Here is a 19,728-nt window from a genome sequence, read left to right as displayed (position 1 = left end):
CCACAGCAGACAGAGAGCATCACGCCCCTGACAGGACTCTTTTGGCAACATGCCTCCTCAGCCCCAGAACTCACCCTTCAAGAGAAGCTACTCTCATTTTCCTTCTTATAGCAAAGAACACACATGACTACACACAGTTTGTCTCCAGGAAGGAACAAATGCACATGAAGTCATTTCTTTGCCTCAACCAGATCACAGACAGATTCAGAGAAATGCTTCAAATGCAATCTCAAATTGAATATTTCCAAAAAGCTTCATTTCAAAAACTGCCCCCCTAAAAAACTAATACAGGCAAGACACTATTAAGTTGAGTAATGGGTAAGAGGATTCATTTTACTATTTCTGTGTATGCTTGTATTCTTTTTGTAGTAACAGGCTAACACAAAAATCCAAACCACCAGCTGGGGATATGGGCTTTTCAGGGCGGGGGCACAGAATTTTACCTTCCCTTCCAGCAGAACTGATATTTGAGCCTAAGTTCCTGATGAGTCACTTGGTGTCTTTCTACAGTGCCATTCAAAGTCCCCGGATGGGCTCTAACATTCCACCAGACTCTCCTTACCTCTCACCTCACCACAGCTTAGAACCCCACCATCTCTCAGCCAGACTGCAAAACGGCTTCCTCTGGGCTTTCTCCCTCTAGCCAACTCTGCTGCATTCTTTCTTTCCTGGTGCTGGCAGGACATGTTCCATTGAGCTCATGACATGATCCTCTGCTCCCAAACATTCCTCGGCTCCCCAATGCTTTCTGGGGAGAAGCTGTATTTTGCAGCTCTGCCAAGGTCTTCTAACACAGTTAACATTTCCCGCTATACTTCTCACCACTCTGAGTTCCAGCTTCCCTGGACCACATCCTACCCTCAAATACAGAAATACCCCATTTTCTGTACTTCCTCTACTTGGGTGCTTTTCTCCATCTCTACTTTCAAATCCCACCCATGCTAAGGCCTGAAAGCCTTTCCTAACCCGTTACCCCTCGTCCCTGAAGGCGATGGATACCTCTGCTCTGCTCCTGTCATATCCAGTACGCACCTTTATCATCAGAGTTGTCTATATTGTTTATAAAGATAATAACTTATATTATTTCTCAATATGTCTGCCTCCCTGTCTAGATTAACTGCTAGGGAGCAAGAAATATACTCCATTCACCTTTCTATCCTCAGAGTCCAGCAAAGAACCTGGCACAGGACCTTCAGTAAATGTTTGTTGACACAAAATGTTAAGTGTTTGTGTATCTGAGTGGAAGTGAAAGGAGGCTGGGCATGTAACATTGGCCAGCATTCTGAAAAAGAATTGGGCGTTATCCATGACAGCCTCTTCCATCAAACTTCCTCCATAGCTAGGGGCCTTCTCTCTTACAGCCACATAATCAGAGGTGAAAGTGTCTTTATCATAAGGTGAACTTATGCTTGGGCCTCACATGAGCAAGAGACATAACTGATGGATGCAACTGTATACGCGAAGGACCAATGAGATAAAAGGATGTAGCTTCCCCAACAGATGATAAAACCAGGCATTTCTCCCCATTCCATTATTTTAGAATGCTAAGCAACAACAACAACAACAACAAAACAACAAACAGATATGAATTGGTAAGTTTTCTCTATTAGCTGGAACGTGCATAACTTTTTCCTATAGCCAACTCCCTCCTACGAGCCTCCCTAGCTACCTGCTGAGGGATAGGCCCCAGAATTTGGCAGGCTGTAGGCAAGCACTAATTGAATTAATCAAAACGTATTCTGTAATTTGAGCCTTCATTTCAACAGTTTGTTCAACAGTTTAATTTTGATTCAATGCAATGCTTTTCCTCTTGCAATAAAAAAAAATTAAGCCAGTAGAAGACCAAAGAACTTCTTTAAAGACAGGCCTGTGTGTACTGTCAACAACAGCCTGGCCCCTGCTTCCATCAGAGGAGAAGGAGGCTTCCCCTGAAGGCCTGGGCTGGAGGGCATCAGCAGCTCTGTCTTCACCGGAGTGCCAAGGGACCTGGGGTAGCCAGATGAAGACACTGCACACAAACTACTACTGCCGGAGAGCCTGACTTCAAGTAAACAGCTCAGCCTGGAGCTGAGCCTTTGGACAAGGCCAGTCAGGATTCCTCCACTAGCTAGCTGGGTCCACCATCCTCTCCATCCTTCACCATGATACTGAGCCTTGTTCACTAAGGATTTTGGAAACACTCTGTTAGGAGCTGAATTGTACCCACACCCTCAAAATTCTTATGTTGAAGTCCTAACCCCCAATACCTCAGAATGTGACTATATTTGGAAATAAGGTCTTTAAAGAGGTAATTACATTAAAATGAGATAATGAGGGTGGGCCCTAATCCAATAGGTGGTGTCCTTAAAAGCAGAGGAGATTAGGACACATGGGTAACAGAGGAAAGACAATGTGAAGGCAAAGGGAGAAGACAGCCATCTAAAAGTCAAGGAGAGGCTGGGCATGGTGGCTCACACCTATAATCCCAGCACTTTGGGAGGCCAAGGTGAGTGGATTATTTGAGACCAGGAGTTCGAGACCAGCCTGGTCATCATGGGGAAGCCCCATCTCTACTAAAAACACACAAAAAATTAAACAAGTGTGGTGGTGCATGCCTGTAATCCCAGCTACTTAGGAGGCTGAGGCAGGAAATTCACTTGAACCCAGGAGGCTGTGAGTCAAGATCGTGTCACTGCACTCCAGCATGGGCAAAAGAGTGAGACTATGTCTCAAAAACAAACAAACAAAAAAATTAAAAAATTAAAAATAAATAAAAGTCAAGGAGAGGTCTCAGAAGGAACTAACCCTGCCAATACCCTGATCTTAGACTTCTGGCCTCCATAATTGGGAGAAAATAAATTTCTGTTGTGTAAGCTCCTCAGTCTAGTACTTTGTTATAGCAGCCCAAGCAAACTAATTCTGACATGCAGCTGGGAAAGTTAAGGGAAGAAGGCAGCCTCCTCTCCAGAGCTACTGGCCTCTATTCTGACCCACTGGTCTTCACCTTCCCTCTGAATCCAGGGAAAACTTTGCTTCACATCCTCAGACTTTAGAGGTAAACATAGTTCACAGTACTCTTTTATCTATATTCTTTGTAAATCAGCTCTAAGTTGAATCATACCTCTGGACCAAGACCATTTAGTGAGGCTAGACTTTAGGATGCTACAAACAGGAAACCCAAAGATCCTGCAGCCTGGCCAGATGTCAAGCTGCATTCAAGGGCCAAGAGCCCTGGGCCAGCTCTCTTCAACTCAGTTCAAAAGCTCCAGCATGTGGGGAAGCCAGAAAAAGGCTGGTCCCTAACCTCAGCTTGCCAGTCACAAGATACTTGCCACTTGGATCACTTCCCTACCCTAAGAGTTCAGAGGCCAGAAAGGGGTTAGGGGCTTTCCCAAGAAAAGTGATCTAGGAATCCCCCACTTGCACATGTGCTCCTGCAGGTCAAAAACATGTCTGCTGGAGAATTACACTGCACTATGTAGCCCCTTCCCTGCAGGCCCAAGTGGTCTTGTTCCTGGAAGTTTATTAGCTGGACCCCAGGGGAGTGGGAAGGTCTAACAGTCTCCTGGGACCTCTCTCCCATCTTTCTTATCTCTTCCTTTCCATAAAGCAGGGGTCTTTATTCCCCTACAGAAGATACCCGAACAGTTCCTCAGAGTCAAAGGAAAAGGTGAAAAGTACAGAGGGCTATGTGACTCAAAAGTGCCACAGAAGAGACAGTATAGATGCCAGATACCCTCATACCCACCAGCCCCAAGCCTTCTGAGGCTCCTTTCTTGCCCAGTGAGTGGGGGTTTCTTCCCCTTGAAGAAGGAGAGGAGCAGGATGCAGCAGAAAGAGCCCAAGTTTTGTCTTAGTCTGTCCAGGCTGCTATAACAAAATTACCATAAATTGGGTAGGTAGCTCACAAACAATGGAAATGTATTTCTCATAGCTATGGAGGCTAGGAAGCCCAGAGGCAAGGCACCAGCAGAGTCAGCATCTGGAACAGGACTGTTTCCTGGTTCACAGATGGTGCCTTCCAGCTGTGTCCTCACATGGTGGAAGAAACTAGCTAGGTTCTCTTTATAAGAGAACCAATCTCAAGCATGAGGGCTCCACTCATGAGAGGCCCCACCTCCTCATACCATCAACTTTGGGGATTATAATTTCAATATATGAATTTTTAGAAGACATAAACATTCAGACCATAGCAGAGTCAAACAGACTTGGGTTTAAATCCTTGCTCTACTACTTATGAGCTGGATTAGTTTTTTACCTTAGGTAATATGTACATTAACCTCTCGGGTTACTATGTAATGGATAAAATACCTGCCTCACACAGGGCTAGTCAGAGGGTTAAAAAAGAGGACAGAATAAACTACCCACCTCGGTGCCTGGCCCAGTAAGTATGTAACACTCTGCCTCTCCTCATCAGAGAACATGTTCCCAACTGCACTATTCCAGAAGATGGAATTGGCCAAGACCCTTCATCAGGGCCTAAATATTGGGATTTGTGGGGGAACCAGCCACAATGTTGAGTCCCTTTGAGAAGTCCCTCTTGCAGGTAGCCCCCAAATAGGCAGACCTTGGGGTACAGAAGCTCAAACAGCACACATGCTCCAGGTTTTCTGCATCCCTCTAGCAGTACCTGACAAAAAGAGATCAAGGCCAGGGCCACAGGGCCTTCTAAAGCCGAAGGTTTCCTAGGGATCACACACCCATTCTTAAAGCCCCTTGGTGCCTTCCTCAGCCATTCTACTAGGGTCTCAAGGTGACCCTGCTGAGGGACAGTGAACAGGCCGAGTTATGAGGCTCAGGGGCCATCCCAGGGGCAGGCACCTGACAGAGAAGGTGCCACTGGGGAAATGGATTTGGGAGGCCCCAAACATGGAGGCTAAAGCTGAACTAGGCTCTGTGGGGTTAGGGAGGGGAAGGGCCAAGTCCTGACCACATTCATGGCTGGCTGGCTTCAGCCTTGGAGCAGTAGGTCCCTGGCCCCATCTACTGGCATCAAGAGAGCCCATAGTAACTCTAGAGATGGCCTTGAGAGAAGATGGCTGAGCTGTACTGGTGTCCAAAAAAGGCCTCCAGGTTATTCTCAGTAGACACCACACTACTAGGGGACACCGATAGCCAGAAAGACAATCACTCCAGGCGTGACTGAGGGAAGGTTTCCATATACGATGTGTAACAGCGACATTAACTCCATTTCCCATTCAGCTGTCACTTGCCTTATTTAAAATTCTCATTTAAATATAAACCATAACATTTGAGGACTGGATTTGTGACCATTGAACAGCCTTTAACAGGTTCTCAGTGCTCCTTCTTAAGTGGCAGGACAAGGAGGTAGAGCTTCCTCCCACATGAAGTCTCCTGTTGACATGAGATCCTGAGTCACTGCAGCCCAGATGCTTCCCTAACTTCTTCCTCTGAATATTTCCTCTATCTTATCAGTGGTTACTACTGCCTCCCCAGGTGGTCTTCTCAACTTTTCTCTCTGATAGTAGAACTGCTGAGAAAATACAATTAATATTCAGAGAAAGATGCTGGAGGACCTGGCTTGCTGAGGAGGTGGTGTTTGAGGTGTATCCTGAAGGAAAGACAGGGACAGGGAACACCCTTTTCTATGGGGCTGAAGGGAATTGCTGGCAGAGGGAACAGCAGTGCACAAAGGAAGGCATGAAGAAAAGCTTCCCATTAGGAAGTCTGAAGGACCCTGGGTTCACCCTGAGGACAGAAGCAAAATGTGGCCACCAGGGCCAGATCTGAGTTCTGGGCTCCAGGAGGAAGGCCAAATTGGACAGAGAATTGGGCCCTGGGCAGACTTGCTCAGCAATAAAGACTGGCTGACTCTACTGGATACACACATAAGAACAAACCCCAACTTAAGCAGGCAGCCCCCACCAACACCCACCTGCTCAGATCTTGAACATGCTATCTATGAAAACAATGCTCTCCTTTCATGCAGGCATCCCAGTGCCCACTCTACACCCGTGTGGACAGGCTCTCAGCAAACACTTACTGAACTCAGCCCCTCCTCTCCACCCCCACAGCCCCACCTGGGTTACTGCCCACATGTCTCTGACTCTTACTTTCATCCCACCCTTCCAACCCACTTGGAGTTACCACTCTTGGTAAACGTCTCTCAGGGCTGATACCTTGGTATCCTATAACAGGTAAGGTTGGTTGTAGGTAACTTGTTACTAATGGTAGAAGCTTTTTGTATAAATTAGAGAGGATTCAGGCTTATCTTGCTCCATTCTAATATACTTTATTGAAGGGTTGAGAAAATATTGGAATTCAGCCAGCAATTCAGAAATTGCCTGTAGCAGTCTGGGAGTAACCATTTCTATTGTAATGTGCAAACTGTATTTAGGAAGTTAGTGATTAACTTCCTATATACATGTGTATGTATACATATATATGTATTAGAACTGAGATATGCTTTGTGACAATCTGGCCATGTCCACCAACTGCCTCTTAAAGGTTAATGTGGTTTGCCCTGTGCCATCTGACCATCTTCCTGCCCCAAGATGGTAAGAGCAGGTCTTCACTGTAAATTTGAGACTGTATAATCTGGATTCTAAACATGGTGGCAAGATTGAATGGAAAGAACAGAGTTTAGAATCAGGCAGACTGGGCATCAATCTTATTTCGGCCACTCACCAGCTAGGGAAACTTGGGACGATCAGGCATCTTATCGGAGCCCATTTCCTCTTCAGTTAAAGCCCTGAAAGGCTGCTTTGAAATTTAAGTGAGCACAGACTCTGTGCTCAATGCCTGATGCATAATGGGTACTTCATAGACAGTAATTTCCAATCCCCGGTGCCCTATGTAACCTCATTTACTCCTCAGTTCTAGCCAAACCACACCTCCAGCTGCTTTTCACAGGTGTCCCTTAATTGACATTACTCATGCCTTCCTTTCTGTGCTGCTGTTCCCTCTGCTAGCAATTCCCTTCAGCCCCATAGAAAAGGGTGTTTCCAGTCCCTGTCTTTCCTTCAGGACACACCTCAAATACTACCTCCTCAGCAACCAGGTCCCCCAACATCTTTCTCTGAATATTAATTGTATTTTCTCAGCAGTTACTACTATCGGTTTGAGTAAGGGGATACATTTATCTATTTATTTATTTTTGAAATGGAGTCTTGCTCTGGAGCCCAGGCTGGAGTGCAGTGGCGTAATCTCAACTCACTGCAACCTCCACTTCCCAGATATAAGCAATTCTCCTGCCTCAGCCTCCTGAGTAGCTGAGATTACAGGTGCCTGCCACCACGCCCAACTAATTTTTGCAGTTTTAGTAGAGGTGGAGTTTCACCATGTTGGCCAGGATGGTCTTGAACTCCTGACCTCGTGATCCATCTGCCTCAGGCTCCCAAAGTGCTGGGATTACAGGCGTGAGCCACCATGCCTGGCCAGGGAGAACATTTCTTAAGTTCCATTCAGGCAGGGGAGATGTCTATCATCTTGTGGTACCATCATCACCATTCTCAGCATAGAGGATGGTTCAAAATTATTTAGAGGCTGAAATAAGAAATAATGTCATAAGCCTACTGATTCTACATAAGAATTATATTTTACCTCTGCTGCTAATGGGTAGGAGTTTCCCCAGATCCAGTGGGCCAGTTCTGACCTTGGGGTTCCATGGCCACTCTTCCTACCACTCTTGCCATACTCTTTCCCTGCCACTCAGACCAAGATATCATGCCGCTCAGGCATCCACATTGCCTAACCACAGCACTCATTCCTCCCATACACCACACCCCACCCAAAACCTCAGCCTACTTGAATGAGGCCCGGGCGCCCACATCTTTTCCTTGCCTCCTCCCGGGGATGGAACCTCGCTCGCTCTGTGGCCCAAGCTGCAGACAGCCAGACTTCGCAAGGTATGGTAGATATAGAAGGGAGTGATCCAGGAGGACATTCTTGTGACCAGTGTCCTCATGGATCACTCCCTTCTATAACTGCTATGCCCTCTAGGATGCTGTGAACCCAGCTGTCTCACATCACACGCCCTGGTTCTCCGGGTCTCAGGATAGTGTGTTCTCAAAATCTTCAAGGAGTGGCAAATGAGTCTAAAACAGCTTTCAGGCCACAGTCAGGTGGTTGGGCCAAGGCAGGCATCAGCAAAGAATATACATAGTCCAGTCTCTTCTTTGGGATCATAGTCTCATTTTCAGCCCACAGACATTTGCCCTGAGCCTTTCCCCTCTCCCAGCCCTGGTCACTAAGTGAGATGGTCAGCTTGTGACTTGGGATACAGAAGCTTCTGCACAGCTTTAAGGCTGCTCCTTCCTCAGCCTCCCACCCTCACTCCAGCCTACATTCTGCTGCAAGTCATTTCTGCTCAGAAGCCACCAATTATTCCCCACTACCGACAGGATAAAGTCTAGCCTCTTAGTTCAGCATTCAAGTTCCTTTCTCCCTTGGAGTCCCAACTTCTTTCTTTGACTTTTAACAATGGGAAGAGTCTAGCTAAACTGGATTCCTTATTATTTCTTGATCCCACTTTGCTCAGTTGGGCTTCTATGCCTTTTACTCACTTGACAACCAGGGATCCCTACAGAGCTTTTTCTTCCCGGCTCCCCAGGATTCCACCCCAGTTGGTTGATCCACAGTCTTCCCTTTGCCAAAATCCTACAGCACTTTAGTTAGACTTATAACCTTTCAGTATGCCTTCCTCCCTGTTATTTCATAAACTCCTCCCTAGTCAGTACTGCTTGGACAATACCCTTTGCAGGTAGACACCAATATCGGCTCTAAAACAGCTGTTTGGCCCTAGAGACCAGCTTGAGTTCTTTAAAATTTCTTACGTTATGTCAAAGTAGAATCTGCCCCGTCTTCAGTTTTCTTTGCCATCACTACCATAGACCTTCAGCTCTGCCCTCTGAGCAACACAGAACATGCTGGTCCCCTTGCCCACCTGAAAATAGCAGTCTTTCCCTTTTATCTTCCTGAGTGTCCTTGGGCCCCTACAAAGCTTATAAGACAGGGATACTTGGCTTTGCAGTATTTGAGGTCTCTCCTCTAAAGTGTGGAAGTCAGAGCATCACCTCCAGGTGTGGCCAGTCTCAGCCAATGCAAGGAAAAGATCCTTCACCAAGATCTAAACCCAGGACTTCAATTAAGGTAGCCAGGCTAAGCTAATGTATTGGGCTTTTCCACACAGACGGGTAGGACACTCACAGAATTGACTTTCAGGGCCTAAGGGCAGGACTTTGCACTTACCCCTGCCACATCTCGTCCAGCTGGTTTGAGTTCTGTGTTCTCTCTGATTGCTGCTTTCGTCCTGTTATATGGGTGAACAGCCACCTGAATCCAGGCTATTCCCTACCTTGTCATGTACTTCTGCCTCCTGGACTTTCTGCTCACCTCTACCACGGCTGCCGTTTCTGTGTCATATCTGGAAGCCCAGAGCATGCAACTTCCCACCTGAAATTTCAGGATAAGTCCTCTGGATGATCTAAATATCTCTTGACAAACCATTTCTTTCAGGCTTCCTGAGAAGGGAATAATAGCATTTACTGACTACCTGTGATGTGCCAAGCACTGAAGTCAATATTTCATCTCATTTTGTTTTCACAGCCAACAAATGATTTGGCCTATTGTTGTTCCATTAAACAGATGAGGAATATAAAGCTCAAAGAGGTAAGGAAACTTGCTCAAAGGAGCAACAGCAAATTTGTGTAGAGCTGAAATTTTAATTGAGGACTGATTGATTCAAACTCTCCACTCTAGAGCTACCAGGATACTCAGGAATTAGGCCGGCCAAGTCCTCATGCTGGAGGAAAACCTGCTGCCTGCCATGATAGAATGAGGGGGTGGGGCAGGCAAGAGGAGTCAGTTTCCTCATCTCCAGAAGCAGGACAATAATCCCTGCCCAGGACATTGTGTTGCACCAGTGAGCTGGCATAGTGAAAGCCCAGACAGACACACAAGGCTGTTGTTGTTACCAGGTGAGCACATGCATCCAAGAACCAGATGTCTTGGCTGGTTGGTTGCAGGAAGAGCTTATGTAATAAAACTTTTTCATGACATCCAGTCAAGGTCACGTGTTGGAGTCAAGAACTATTCCTTTGCCTTGGTGAAATGTTGCATTAGAAGAATCTGCCATTCCTACCCCAAATCGATTTCCACCCTCTTAGGCCAATCCACTCTCCCACCCCATCCCTTCCCTTTCCTGCCTGCGTTGCTCATAGAATTTGGAGTTTTGAACATTGAATTTGAAACCACATATCCCAATGTGCCTGATCCTGATCATCCCCAGGCCCCACCCAGTTTAGCATTTATGTGCCTCCTTTCACTTTCAAAAGTGTTCAGTTTGGACAATAAATTACATGGAATACTCTGGAACCTTCAAAAGTATCTTTACTTCTCTGGCACCTGTTTCCCATAAAATGAGAATGGCACTACCCTCACCTCATGAAACAAGCCATTTGTCAAATCCACCAAGGTTGGAAGTTCTGTTCTATCCTTTCCTGTGGAAGAAACTTTCTGTGGGGCCAGTCTACACGTCCACTGCCTCCATGAAGCAGTCTAGCATTGAGCTAGCTATTCGTGCAAAAACGTCTTTGATTAGGAGGGAATACAGACTTGCGTGCTGGGAGAAGGAAACTGTTGCTCCTGAATAGAGAGGCTTTCTTGTCTGAGCAGGCAAAAAAGAGGTTACCCATTTTTGGTCTTCCTAAGCTTGAACTGTGGCTCTACCCTCTCTCTGTCCCCCTTGTCCCTGTAACAAACCTCTCGGTTCCTCCACAACTCTGTCTCTCACATACACACTCACAGACACACACACATGCACACAGCTGTCAACCAAGTAGTTCCTTTTGGCAGAGTTCTCTGGACCTTTCTGCCAGAAGAAACTTGGAGAAGTTTACTAAGAAGACCTCTTGGGATACCCTGTGCAGTCACAGGAGTGGCCCTCCAGGTCAGAGTGAGAGGCCCAACTGCATGTGGTGGCTGAATTTCAACCATGCACATAAGTCACTGTGGAAGCGTAGCTTTACCCTGGAGAGCAGGGGCAAGAATATCCCCACTAAATAGCCCTCATTGGCATCCCTAAGCAGGCACAGAAATCCTGAAATCTGGATCACCTCCTTCCCTATGCCTGTCCTCATTCCCAGGAGGAAAGAGATATACTCAGAGCAGAGCCACCTGGGAACACTAACATGGCCTTAGGCCAGGGAAGAGGCAATGTGGGATCTAGTCCCCACAGCTTCCCTTGAGCACACAAATGCCTTCCTAGAGATGCATTAGTAGATCCTCCACCCACCTACTTCCTAAGAAATGAAAAACGTAAATCTAAGTCTGTAATCTGTGCAATTTCTGGCTGTCCCTGACACTTTACCATGGGTGAGCAGGCTTGTGCACACATTTTGGTCTTAATATGAAAAACAAAAACAAAAAACCTTCAGAACAAGGTGAGGTATAAACTAGCAAGACTCCACTACAAAGCTCAAAAGAGAAAGGGAGTCTTGACAAGTTTTCCCTCAAAGTTGACTCCTAGTATTCTTTATGTATATGTTATTTGGCAAGTACCACATCTCAGACAATAATCCAAATGTTTCACATTCACTAACCCAGCTCTTCCATAGAAATAGAAGTGACTGCTATGTCAGGGTACATGGCAAGACAAGACTCCATCTTGGGAGGCTGGAGGCTGAGGAGCCTGGCTGGGCAGTGAAGTGTGGAAGGGCGGGGTGAGGAGGATTGAGGAACTCCAGCCTCAGGGCCACTGAATCTCCTGACAGCAGTGCAGATTCTAGATAAGATCCTCACTCCTCATCTGATAGCTGTATCCCTCATTGGGCCATCTGAATTGTGATCCTGGCTCTACACCCGCTCCTGCTTGGAGGAGGTCCTTATGGCTGGTTGCCTTCCCTAGCTAGCTGTTCCCTACACCCCCAACCCCACTCCACACTGTAACAGGCAACTGATGTGTCCCTAAAGTTTGAGTAGGGGAGGTGTTTGGGCCTTGGAATATAACTTTCCATGGAATTGATACATTGATGGGTGGTTACATTCACAGAAGAAAATTAATACACATGTGCCCACATTGAACGTAATAATTATAACAGTGCTGATACCCTAAAAGTACTTCCTACCTCCCATCAGCCCCACATACAGCTAGGCTACAGAGCAAAAAGGAGGCCTCGTGAGCCTTTGGGCCCCTATAGCACTGGCAACCAGCAGACAGTTCCATCTGGGTGCTAGACCTATAAGACTCCAGTCTTAGCTGTTTTGCAGGCTGAATTCACCCTAAACCTGGTCTCATTCCCATTTTTCACTTCCTAATGCAATCTCCATCTGGACCTTCTGGCAGTTATCCTCTGGCTAAACTCATGTGCTACAGAAGATAGAAGCCTAGGCCATAAGGCAGGAGGCGTGGGTTCTACCACCAAGAGCTAAATGATCTTGGGTAGGTTTCTCTGGGCTTCACCATCCTCTCATGGGTAAACATATAATGGGCAATCAAGAAACTAACCAAGGCTCCCTTCTGATTCCAAAAGAATCAACGACTCTCAGTTCCCTTCCCCCTTCCATGAAGTTCCTCCATGCTTTCATGCTATTAACAATTGCCTCATTCTTCTCCCAGCAAACTAACACACAATGTCAGTAACCAATTTGACTCTTTTCTCTCTCCCTCAAATCCAATCAGCCACCAAATCCTGCTGGATTTCTTGGCATGCTCACTTGCCTCTGCTCCCTTATCTCTATTCCTATTGCCATTGCTTTGATTTAGGTCCTAAGCTACGTCAATGGGTTATTCTAACAGCCTGTGTTCATAAGAAGTTCCTCCCTGTCCCTCCAACCTGCCCTTCCCAGCCAGAATCATCCTGAACAAATAGTTTTACTATGTCTTTTCCACACTTGAGTATGGAACCTTCAACATCATCAGAATAAAATTTAAATTATTTAGCTCCAACTTTCAGAGACTTCCATGATCTCTTCCCAGCCTGAGACTTCAGCCTCACCTCTCCCAGTGTCCACCCAACTTCATGACTCTAGCCATATGGGCCCACACTTCACTGGACCTGTCCTTCCTCCCAGTCTTTCAGCTTCCACTCCTATTTCTCCTCTTATCTACCACACAAAATAACCAGCCTCTTTCCCTCTTTACTGAAATAAACAATGCAAAGCCAGCCAGCTCAAGGCCCATGTCTACCACATACTCTTCCTGAACATCTGCTAAGTGTGGGGCCACACACAAGGGCTGATACAGCCCTAAAGCAGCTTAGAGTTAGGAGGGGTATGGATAGAGACATACACACAAAGTGATGAAATAGCATAGCAGATCTGTATTTGATGTGATATGTACATAACAGAAGAGCAAAAATGACTTAGGGGCAATGGGGTTTCAAGAATTTGATCTACATCCTGAGGATTAATAACAGTTTATCCATCTTGCAGAACAGAGACAAAAGGTCTTTCCAGGAAGATGAAATAGTGTATGCAAAGGCAGAGAAGCACAAAAGAATAGAAAATTATTCCGCTTCTCAGTTTGGGGAACAGTGGCGATGCAGCTGGATAGCTAAAGTAGGGCCCACCACTGCAGAGCTTTGAACGCCGTACAAGGATGGTATATTTTATCCTATCAGAGAGACAGCCCTATTCCTTCTGTGTCTAGGCCTCCCACCTACCTACAAGTGTGTTAGGGGTCATGGTTACTATACAACGTAGGGCAGGGTGATTAAAAGCATCATGCACAATGAATGCTGTGTATGCATGAACATGACAGACAGAGGAAATGAAAGTAAGAATTACCAAGGATCACCAAGCCAAGAACCTTAACGCGAACAGAAATCATACATTTGCTGAAGACAAAGCTCAGAGTCAGCAGTCCCCTGGAACTCAAGGTGCTAAAGAGATCTGGGCCTAAAGCTAAACAGATTGTCCTCCTATCCTAGGAGATTATTTACCAGATGTGTGAGAGAAAAGAATGAAGCTTGTGAAGATCCACAAAGTCAAACAAGACTTGGCTTTAAGGGTATATAAAAGATAAAGCCCACCTTTCCTAGAACTACATATAGAGTACATGAAGACAGAGACACATAGGTGCCATCAAGCATTGGAACCAAAGAATGATGCTAAGAAACATAAAATCCAAGGGAAGTGGAGCTCCTCTGAGGAAGAAGGAAGCAGAAAACATAGTGACTCAGGAATACCCAAAGCTGCCAAAAGTTTCGGCCTAGTTGTGCCCACATCAAGGGGTGACTGCGTGTCACATCTTGAATGGGGATGAACAGGCTATGGAATGGAATAAATGTTTAAATACCTTGTCAGTTGCGTTTATATTAGCACTTCCTTCTTATATTTTGCATTAGGAGATCCACCAGAGGATTTCAAACACGACAGCATCATGAGCAGATTTGCATTTCAGGAAAAAAAAAAAAAAAAGATGGCCATGTCAAAAACCACTTCTAAACTTTTCTAAACTTTAAACATTACAGTCTAAAGGCCATACCATTCCTCAGGCTCAAAGCTGAATCTTCCCAGAATTGTTTCTCTCCCCTCACTTCTCATTCCATCTATCAGTCTGGAGACTGACACCTCCCATTCCCTGGTCCTCTGTCCTACAGATTCTGTCTCTCCGAAGTTTCCCTACCTATCCCCTCCTCACCACTCTCTCAGGCCCAAAATAAGGCCTCATCCCTTCTACCCTGAATCAGCCTCCCAGTTTCCCATCCAGCCTCACCGCCCCCACTGACTTTTTCCCTTGGACTTTGCTTCCCACAACACTGCCAGAACTCTGCCATTGCAGCAACTGCCTTTGGGTTTGTCAACAGAATCACCTAAGGGAACCTGATAAAAACATCCCTGACTATTTAATCTGAACATTTTACAAAACTCCCCAGGCGATCATGAAGAATAGCCAGGTTTGCAAACTTCTTATCTAAATCTTGCTATACATAGGGAAATGATCAGCATGCTCCTGGGAATCTGTTAGAAACCAAAAATATCTGGTCCCGAAGCTGACCTACTGAATCATAATTTGCATTTGAACAAGGTTTCCGCAAGATTCTGAAACTTGTTGAAGTTTAAGAAGCTCTGCTCTACAGTGTTGTCAGACCGTTTACTCCACAAATATTGACTGAATTTTCTCTGTATCAGGCTAGGAATTGGGTGGGTCAAGGACTAAGGTCTTTGACTTTGAGAAATTCACAGAATCATCAGTCAGGCCCCTGCTGTGCCTTCAGACCAAGTGCAGACTTCTGCACTGGACAGCTGGGACCATTTCCCAGCCTTGTCACCAGCTTTACTGTCTAGCACTCGACATAAGAGCCAAGCTGGACCACTGACCACTTCTCATGGTAAATCCATGCCTGCCTGCCCACACAGCTGCCACAGCCCAGGCCATACTCTACCCTTCCCTGCCTCGAAAACCCAGAAGGAATCCTTTGAGGTCCATCACATCACCCTTTCTTAAAATTATCCGAGAGTTCCCTGCTCAGATGAAAGACGGGAATTCCCACAACTTTGTTCCTATAGCCTTGTCATTGATATCGTTCAACTTAGTCTTAAAGTCAAAGCGCATCTCCCTTAGCTACCCAGTAAAGAAGGCAGCATGGTAAGCAGCTTGTCTCTCCAGTAGCAATAAGCTAACAACTGTCACATCACCAAATCTTAAAGTTGTATCACTAATAATTGATATATGTTCAATAAAACATGGATAAATGCAATCAGTGAAAACCTCATCAATCTTCCCCATCTCCCACTTCAAAGTTATTTAGATATGAGTTTAAGCAGAGGGTAAACGGGATGCCTCTCAAGGCCAAAAGAGAAATAATTTCTAAAGTAGATAACATTCAGTGTTTTTCATACACCTATAATAATCAAAGAATGAATACGATGAAGATGAATTATGTCTAAAGTCAACTACTTTTCTGTAGTTGACCATTTCACATAATACACTATAAAATTTGAAGGCACTTCAGATTTATATTATAATCAATTAAGGAGGGGGTTGAGAAAGGAGAGAAATGAAGAGAAAGGCAGGAAGTAGACCAAAATATAGAAAAGGGAGACGGAGCTATACCAGATATCCGGCTGCTCTAAAAGTAAAAATATAATTAGATTCGTTTTTTAAGAAGATTAAACACTGGCAAGAATGCCTGTCTTAATTCTACCCAAACACTGAAAGCTCTGGTTTCTAGTTATATAATCTTATTTTCCTCCGAGGAAAAACTGCGGGTCTGGAGTCTGATGTGAGGAGGTGAAGAGGAGCCCACTTTTAAATAGGACCGTCCCCATCCTGCAGTCTACTGGGAGGCAGTGGCTTTAGATTTTGAAAAGCTTGCTGCATTTTTGCAATTACACCGTAGAACTGGCTTTAGCTGAGGTGCTGCATCCAGACACACGCTATGTCCAACAGTTTCCTAGGCTGACAGACCTAAAGCTTCTGCAACCACCTTAGGCTCCCTAGTCCACGCTGTCGCTCCCGGGGCTGAGCAGGGCTGGGACGCGCCGCACAGAACTCAGGGACCCCACCTCCCTGCGCATCTCCAGGGCCACGCTGGCACCTGCAGGAGTGCGGACCGTCCGCGGATCCCAGGCAGGGTGGGGTGGAGTTTCGCAGCCAACCCACAGGAGTTCTGCCCTCCTCCCAGGCTTCTGGCCAGGGGAGTTGGCGAAGGGTCCCCGTCCTCGAGCCTGCGACACGCTCCGGGGTTCACGGAGACACTGACTCGTGGTTCGTGGCTCTGGGGCGCTCTATTCCCCAGGCAATGCCCCCAGCGGGGATCCCAAACCCGACCGCTCGGCGAGCCCGTGGTGTGGGGACAGCCCACTGACCTGGATGCGGGGCCACGGCTCCTCTCCAGGCGGCTCAGGTGTGCGGGCCGCTCCCGTGTCCCTCCCACCTTCAAACATGAGAGCCCGGCAGCGAGCAACAGGCCACTGGCCCCCCGACAGGCCCACCGACCAACTGCGGGACCTAGCGCGCGGCCAGCCAGCCGACCAACCAGCGGACCGACCGCAGCGGCCGGAGCCGGCGCCCACGTGACGGGGCGGGACCCGCGGGAGGCTCCTCCCGGAGCGCCGCGCCCCCACCCCTGGACCTGCCACGGGGGCCACCCCTCGGGCACCCGCTCCCTTTCGGGCACCGAGGCGGCCCGCCGGGCCCAGTCCGCCGGGGTTCCTGTTCCCGGGCGGGGGACCGGCCTGCTCAGCCCCGCCCCTTCGAACCTGCCTCGTCCCCACCCCTGGGCCGCGCGTCCCGGCTCCAGCCCCGCCTCTCTCGGCGGACCGCGCCCCCTCGCGGCAGCCCGCTCCGCTCCGTCCCGCCCCGCCCCGCCCTGCCCCTCTCTCTGCGCCTCCTCCCACAGCACAGCTCTGGTGGCCCGGAGGCACGGCTCGGTCCCCAGCGCTCCGGCTCCCAGGCTTCTGGACTTCTCTGGCTTTTCAGCGGCGTTCCCCGGTCGCAGGGAATGAAAGCGAGGAAGAAGGAAACTTGTGTGCGAAGAAAGCATAGAAAACCCTGTTAGAAGCACACCCAGAGCAGCAAGCCTTCGGAGCATCCCGACTTCCTCAGCCCGCGTGCGATCCCAGCAAAATTGAGATGGTCTCTGAGCCACCCTCCCTAAGCAGGTCGGAAAGCCTTGAGTCACCCCAGGTCCCGCCGCGCTCCACTCGCGACCTGGGGCGGATGTCCCTCTAGTTGTTGGCACCAAACAAAAGTTCTGTCCTGTGAAGAGCCGAGGTCAAGAAGCTTTTTCCTGTGCCCAGCACCAAGGGCTGAGACCTGAGGTCCAAGAAAAGCGTTGGCAATGTCTGACCTCAGGAATGGGTTCTCGAACTGGGGAGGACTGAACTCTGGAGACCTGGTCCAACCCCTACCTCCAGTGTGTGGCCTGAATCTGTTTTGGTTGTACTGCTTGGTTGTGGCCCTGCCTGGGCCTCCAAGGACTGGCTTCTCTGTTAAGCTGTTTAAAATCCCTGTAGGCCTCAGATGGCAGCGACACCAGGGACTCTGGCATAGTGTCCCCAGCTCTGGCAGGAGTCACCACAGCCCTGGCCTTTACTTCTCTACAGGGTAGAGAGTCAACATACTCCACAGGATACAACTTTTTCAAACCATATTTACCCTCGAGGTCTGAAATGACCAGTGGGCCCAGGAGACTTTTACAGGTGAACAGAACCTAAGCCACCCTGGCACATATGAGACGTGTGGTCACTGCGGGAACCTAGCCAGCAGCAGACCAAAGCACAGCCAGCGGGGGAGGGCTGGGGCCCAGAAGAGTTGTGTTACAACAGGACACCCTTCAGTTCTCTTTCACTTCCTTAAAATAGCCCAGAGAGGCTTTTGTAGACCGAGGCTGCCACAGTTCACACGAGTTCATGGCTGTTTCCAAATCCCACACTTTATTGCCCTAGTGGACCCACTCTCCTTAACCCAGCCTCTAGAAACTGCTAGTCTGTTCTTAAAACAATACAATTACCTTTTTAGCTTCTGGGCTGGGGCACTTTCAGGCTGCTTGGTGCCAGGGGGCTGCCCAACAATTACATTTTTAAATGTTGTAAGTCACCAGCTGTGGAGCTGCTTTGCACTTAGGAACCACCTTGGGGGAAGGGACTTAAAAAGTACTGATGTCTTGGCTGGGCGAGGTGGCTCACGCCTATAATCCCAGCACTTTGGGAGGCTGAGACAGGTGGATCAACTGAGGTCAGGAGTTCGAGACCAGCCTGGCCAACATGGCAAAATGCTGTCTCTACTAAAAATACAAAACTTAGCCAGGTGGTGTGGTGGGTGCCTGTAATCTCAGCTACTTGAGAAGCTGAGGCCAGAGAATCGCTTGAACCTGGGGGGTGGAGGTTGCAGTGAGCCGAGATTGTGCCACTGTACTCAAGCCTGGGTGACAGAGTGAGACTCCATCTCAAGAAACAAACAAACAAAAATACTGATGTCTTGATCCATCCCCAGAGGTTCTGATTTAATGGCCTTGAGGGTATGGCCGGAGCATGAGGACTCTTAAAACTCCCCGGGTGATTCTTTATGTGCAACAAAGTTTAAGAACCACTGATGTAGGTCATGTTGATGTCAGTCTTCACTTAAATCCAACAAGACCCCAGAGCTGAAAAGTTCACCTGAAAGAAGCTCCGTTCCCAAGCCTGCATACTGTCCTGCCCTGGCTCCCAAGAAGCAAAGTGGTACATTAACAGGCTTCCTGGAGAAAATGTCTTGATCTGAAAGAGTGATTCTATCTGCAGGGATTTAAGGTAGGTACCAGGGTGAGTTGTTAGGGACAACTCTGCCCCGAGGAGCTGTCAATCAAATTTGTGCCAGGTGGAATCCTGATAGCACCTTTCAGGCAACCTCCCCTCTGTGCCTCCAAAGTCCTGCAACTATGGTTGCAGGACTCACTCCTGTTGATAAATCCACCTCACTATCTTCTGTGAGGCAGCCCACATTCCTTATATCTGTGAAACAGGTAGGTAATAGGCAGGTAATACCACATTTATTTATTCATACCTGTCTCATTCCACAAAGGATTTGGGCTTTCCATACCATTCTGTTAGAACTGTGGGTAATTACACTGTATCCATGGGTTTAGTAATTCCCCTCTGCCGAAGATCTACTCAAATGCTATGGCAAAAAACATTTTCTCTTCACTGCCTGTGGTCCCAGCCTGGGCTTGGCAAAGACAGGAAAACAGCTGCAAGCACACAAAGCAAACCTTCTCATGTGATCATCCTGGAAAGACAGAGGCTTCAGCACGTGACACAGACTGGCACCAGAGCCTGCACTTGTGATTTGAACTTAGCTGAATT

At 47.6% G+C, this 19,728-nt stretch overlaps 1 protein-coding gene across 1 annotated transcript in view; it reads right to left on the bottom strand.

The window, feature by feature from the left end:
- Positions 1–17,936, bottom strand: part of LOC108298585 — a 50,126-nt gene extending 32,190 nt beyond the window's left edge. Inside the window, exons 1-2 of the mRNA XM_037735845.1 lie at positions 17,797–17,936; positions 16,753–17,124 (exon numbers count right to left, since the gene is read on the bottom strand). Coding sequence (XP_037591773.1) covers positions 16,753–17,124; positions 17,797–17,936 — 512 coding nt within the window. The remainder of the gene's footprint in view (positions 1–16,752; positions 17,125–17,796) is intronic.
- Positions 17,937–19,728: the final 1,792 nt, after the last annotated feature.

The sequence above is a fragment of the Cebus imitator genome, unplaced genomic scaffold (genome assembly GCF_001604975.1).
Source record: "Cebus imitator isolate Cc_AM_T3 unplaced genomic scaffold, Cebus_imitator-1.0 Scaffold1003, whole genome shotgun sequence".
In the NCBI taxonomy this organism is placed as follows: Eukaryota; Metazoa; Chordata; class Mammalia; order Primates; family Cebidae; genus Cebus; species Cebus imitator.
This window is presented reverse-complemented; position numbering and strand designations above follow the sequence as displayed.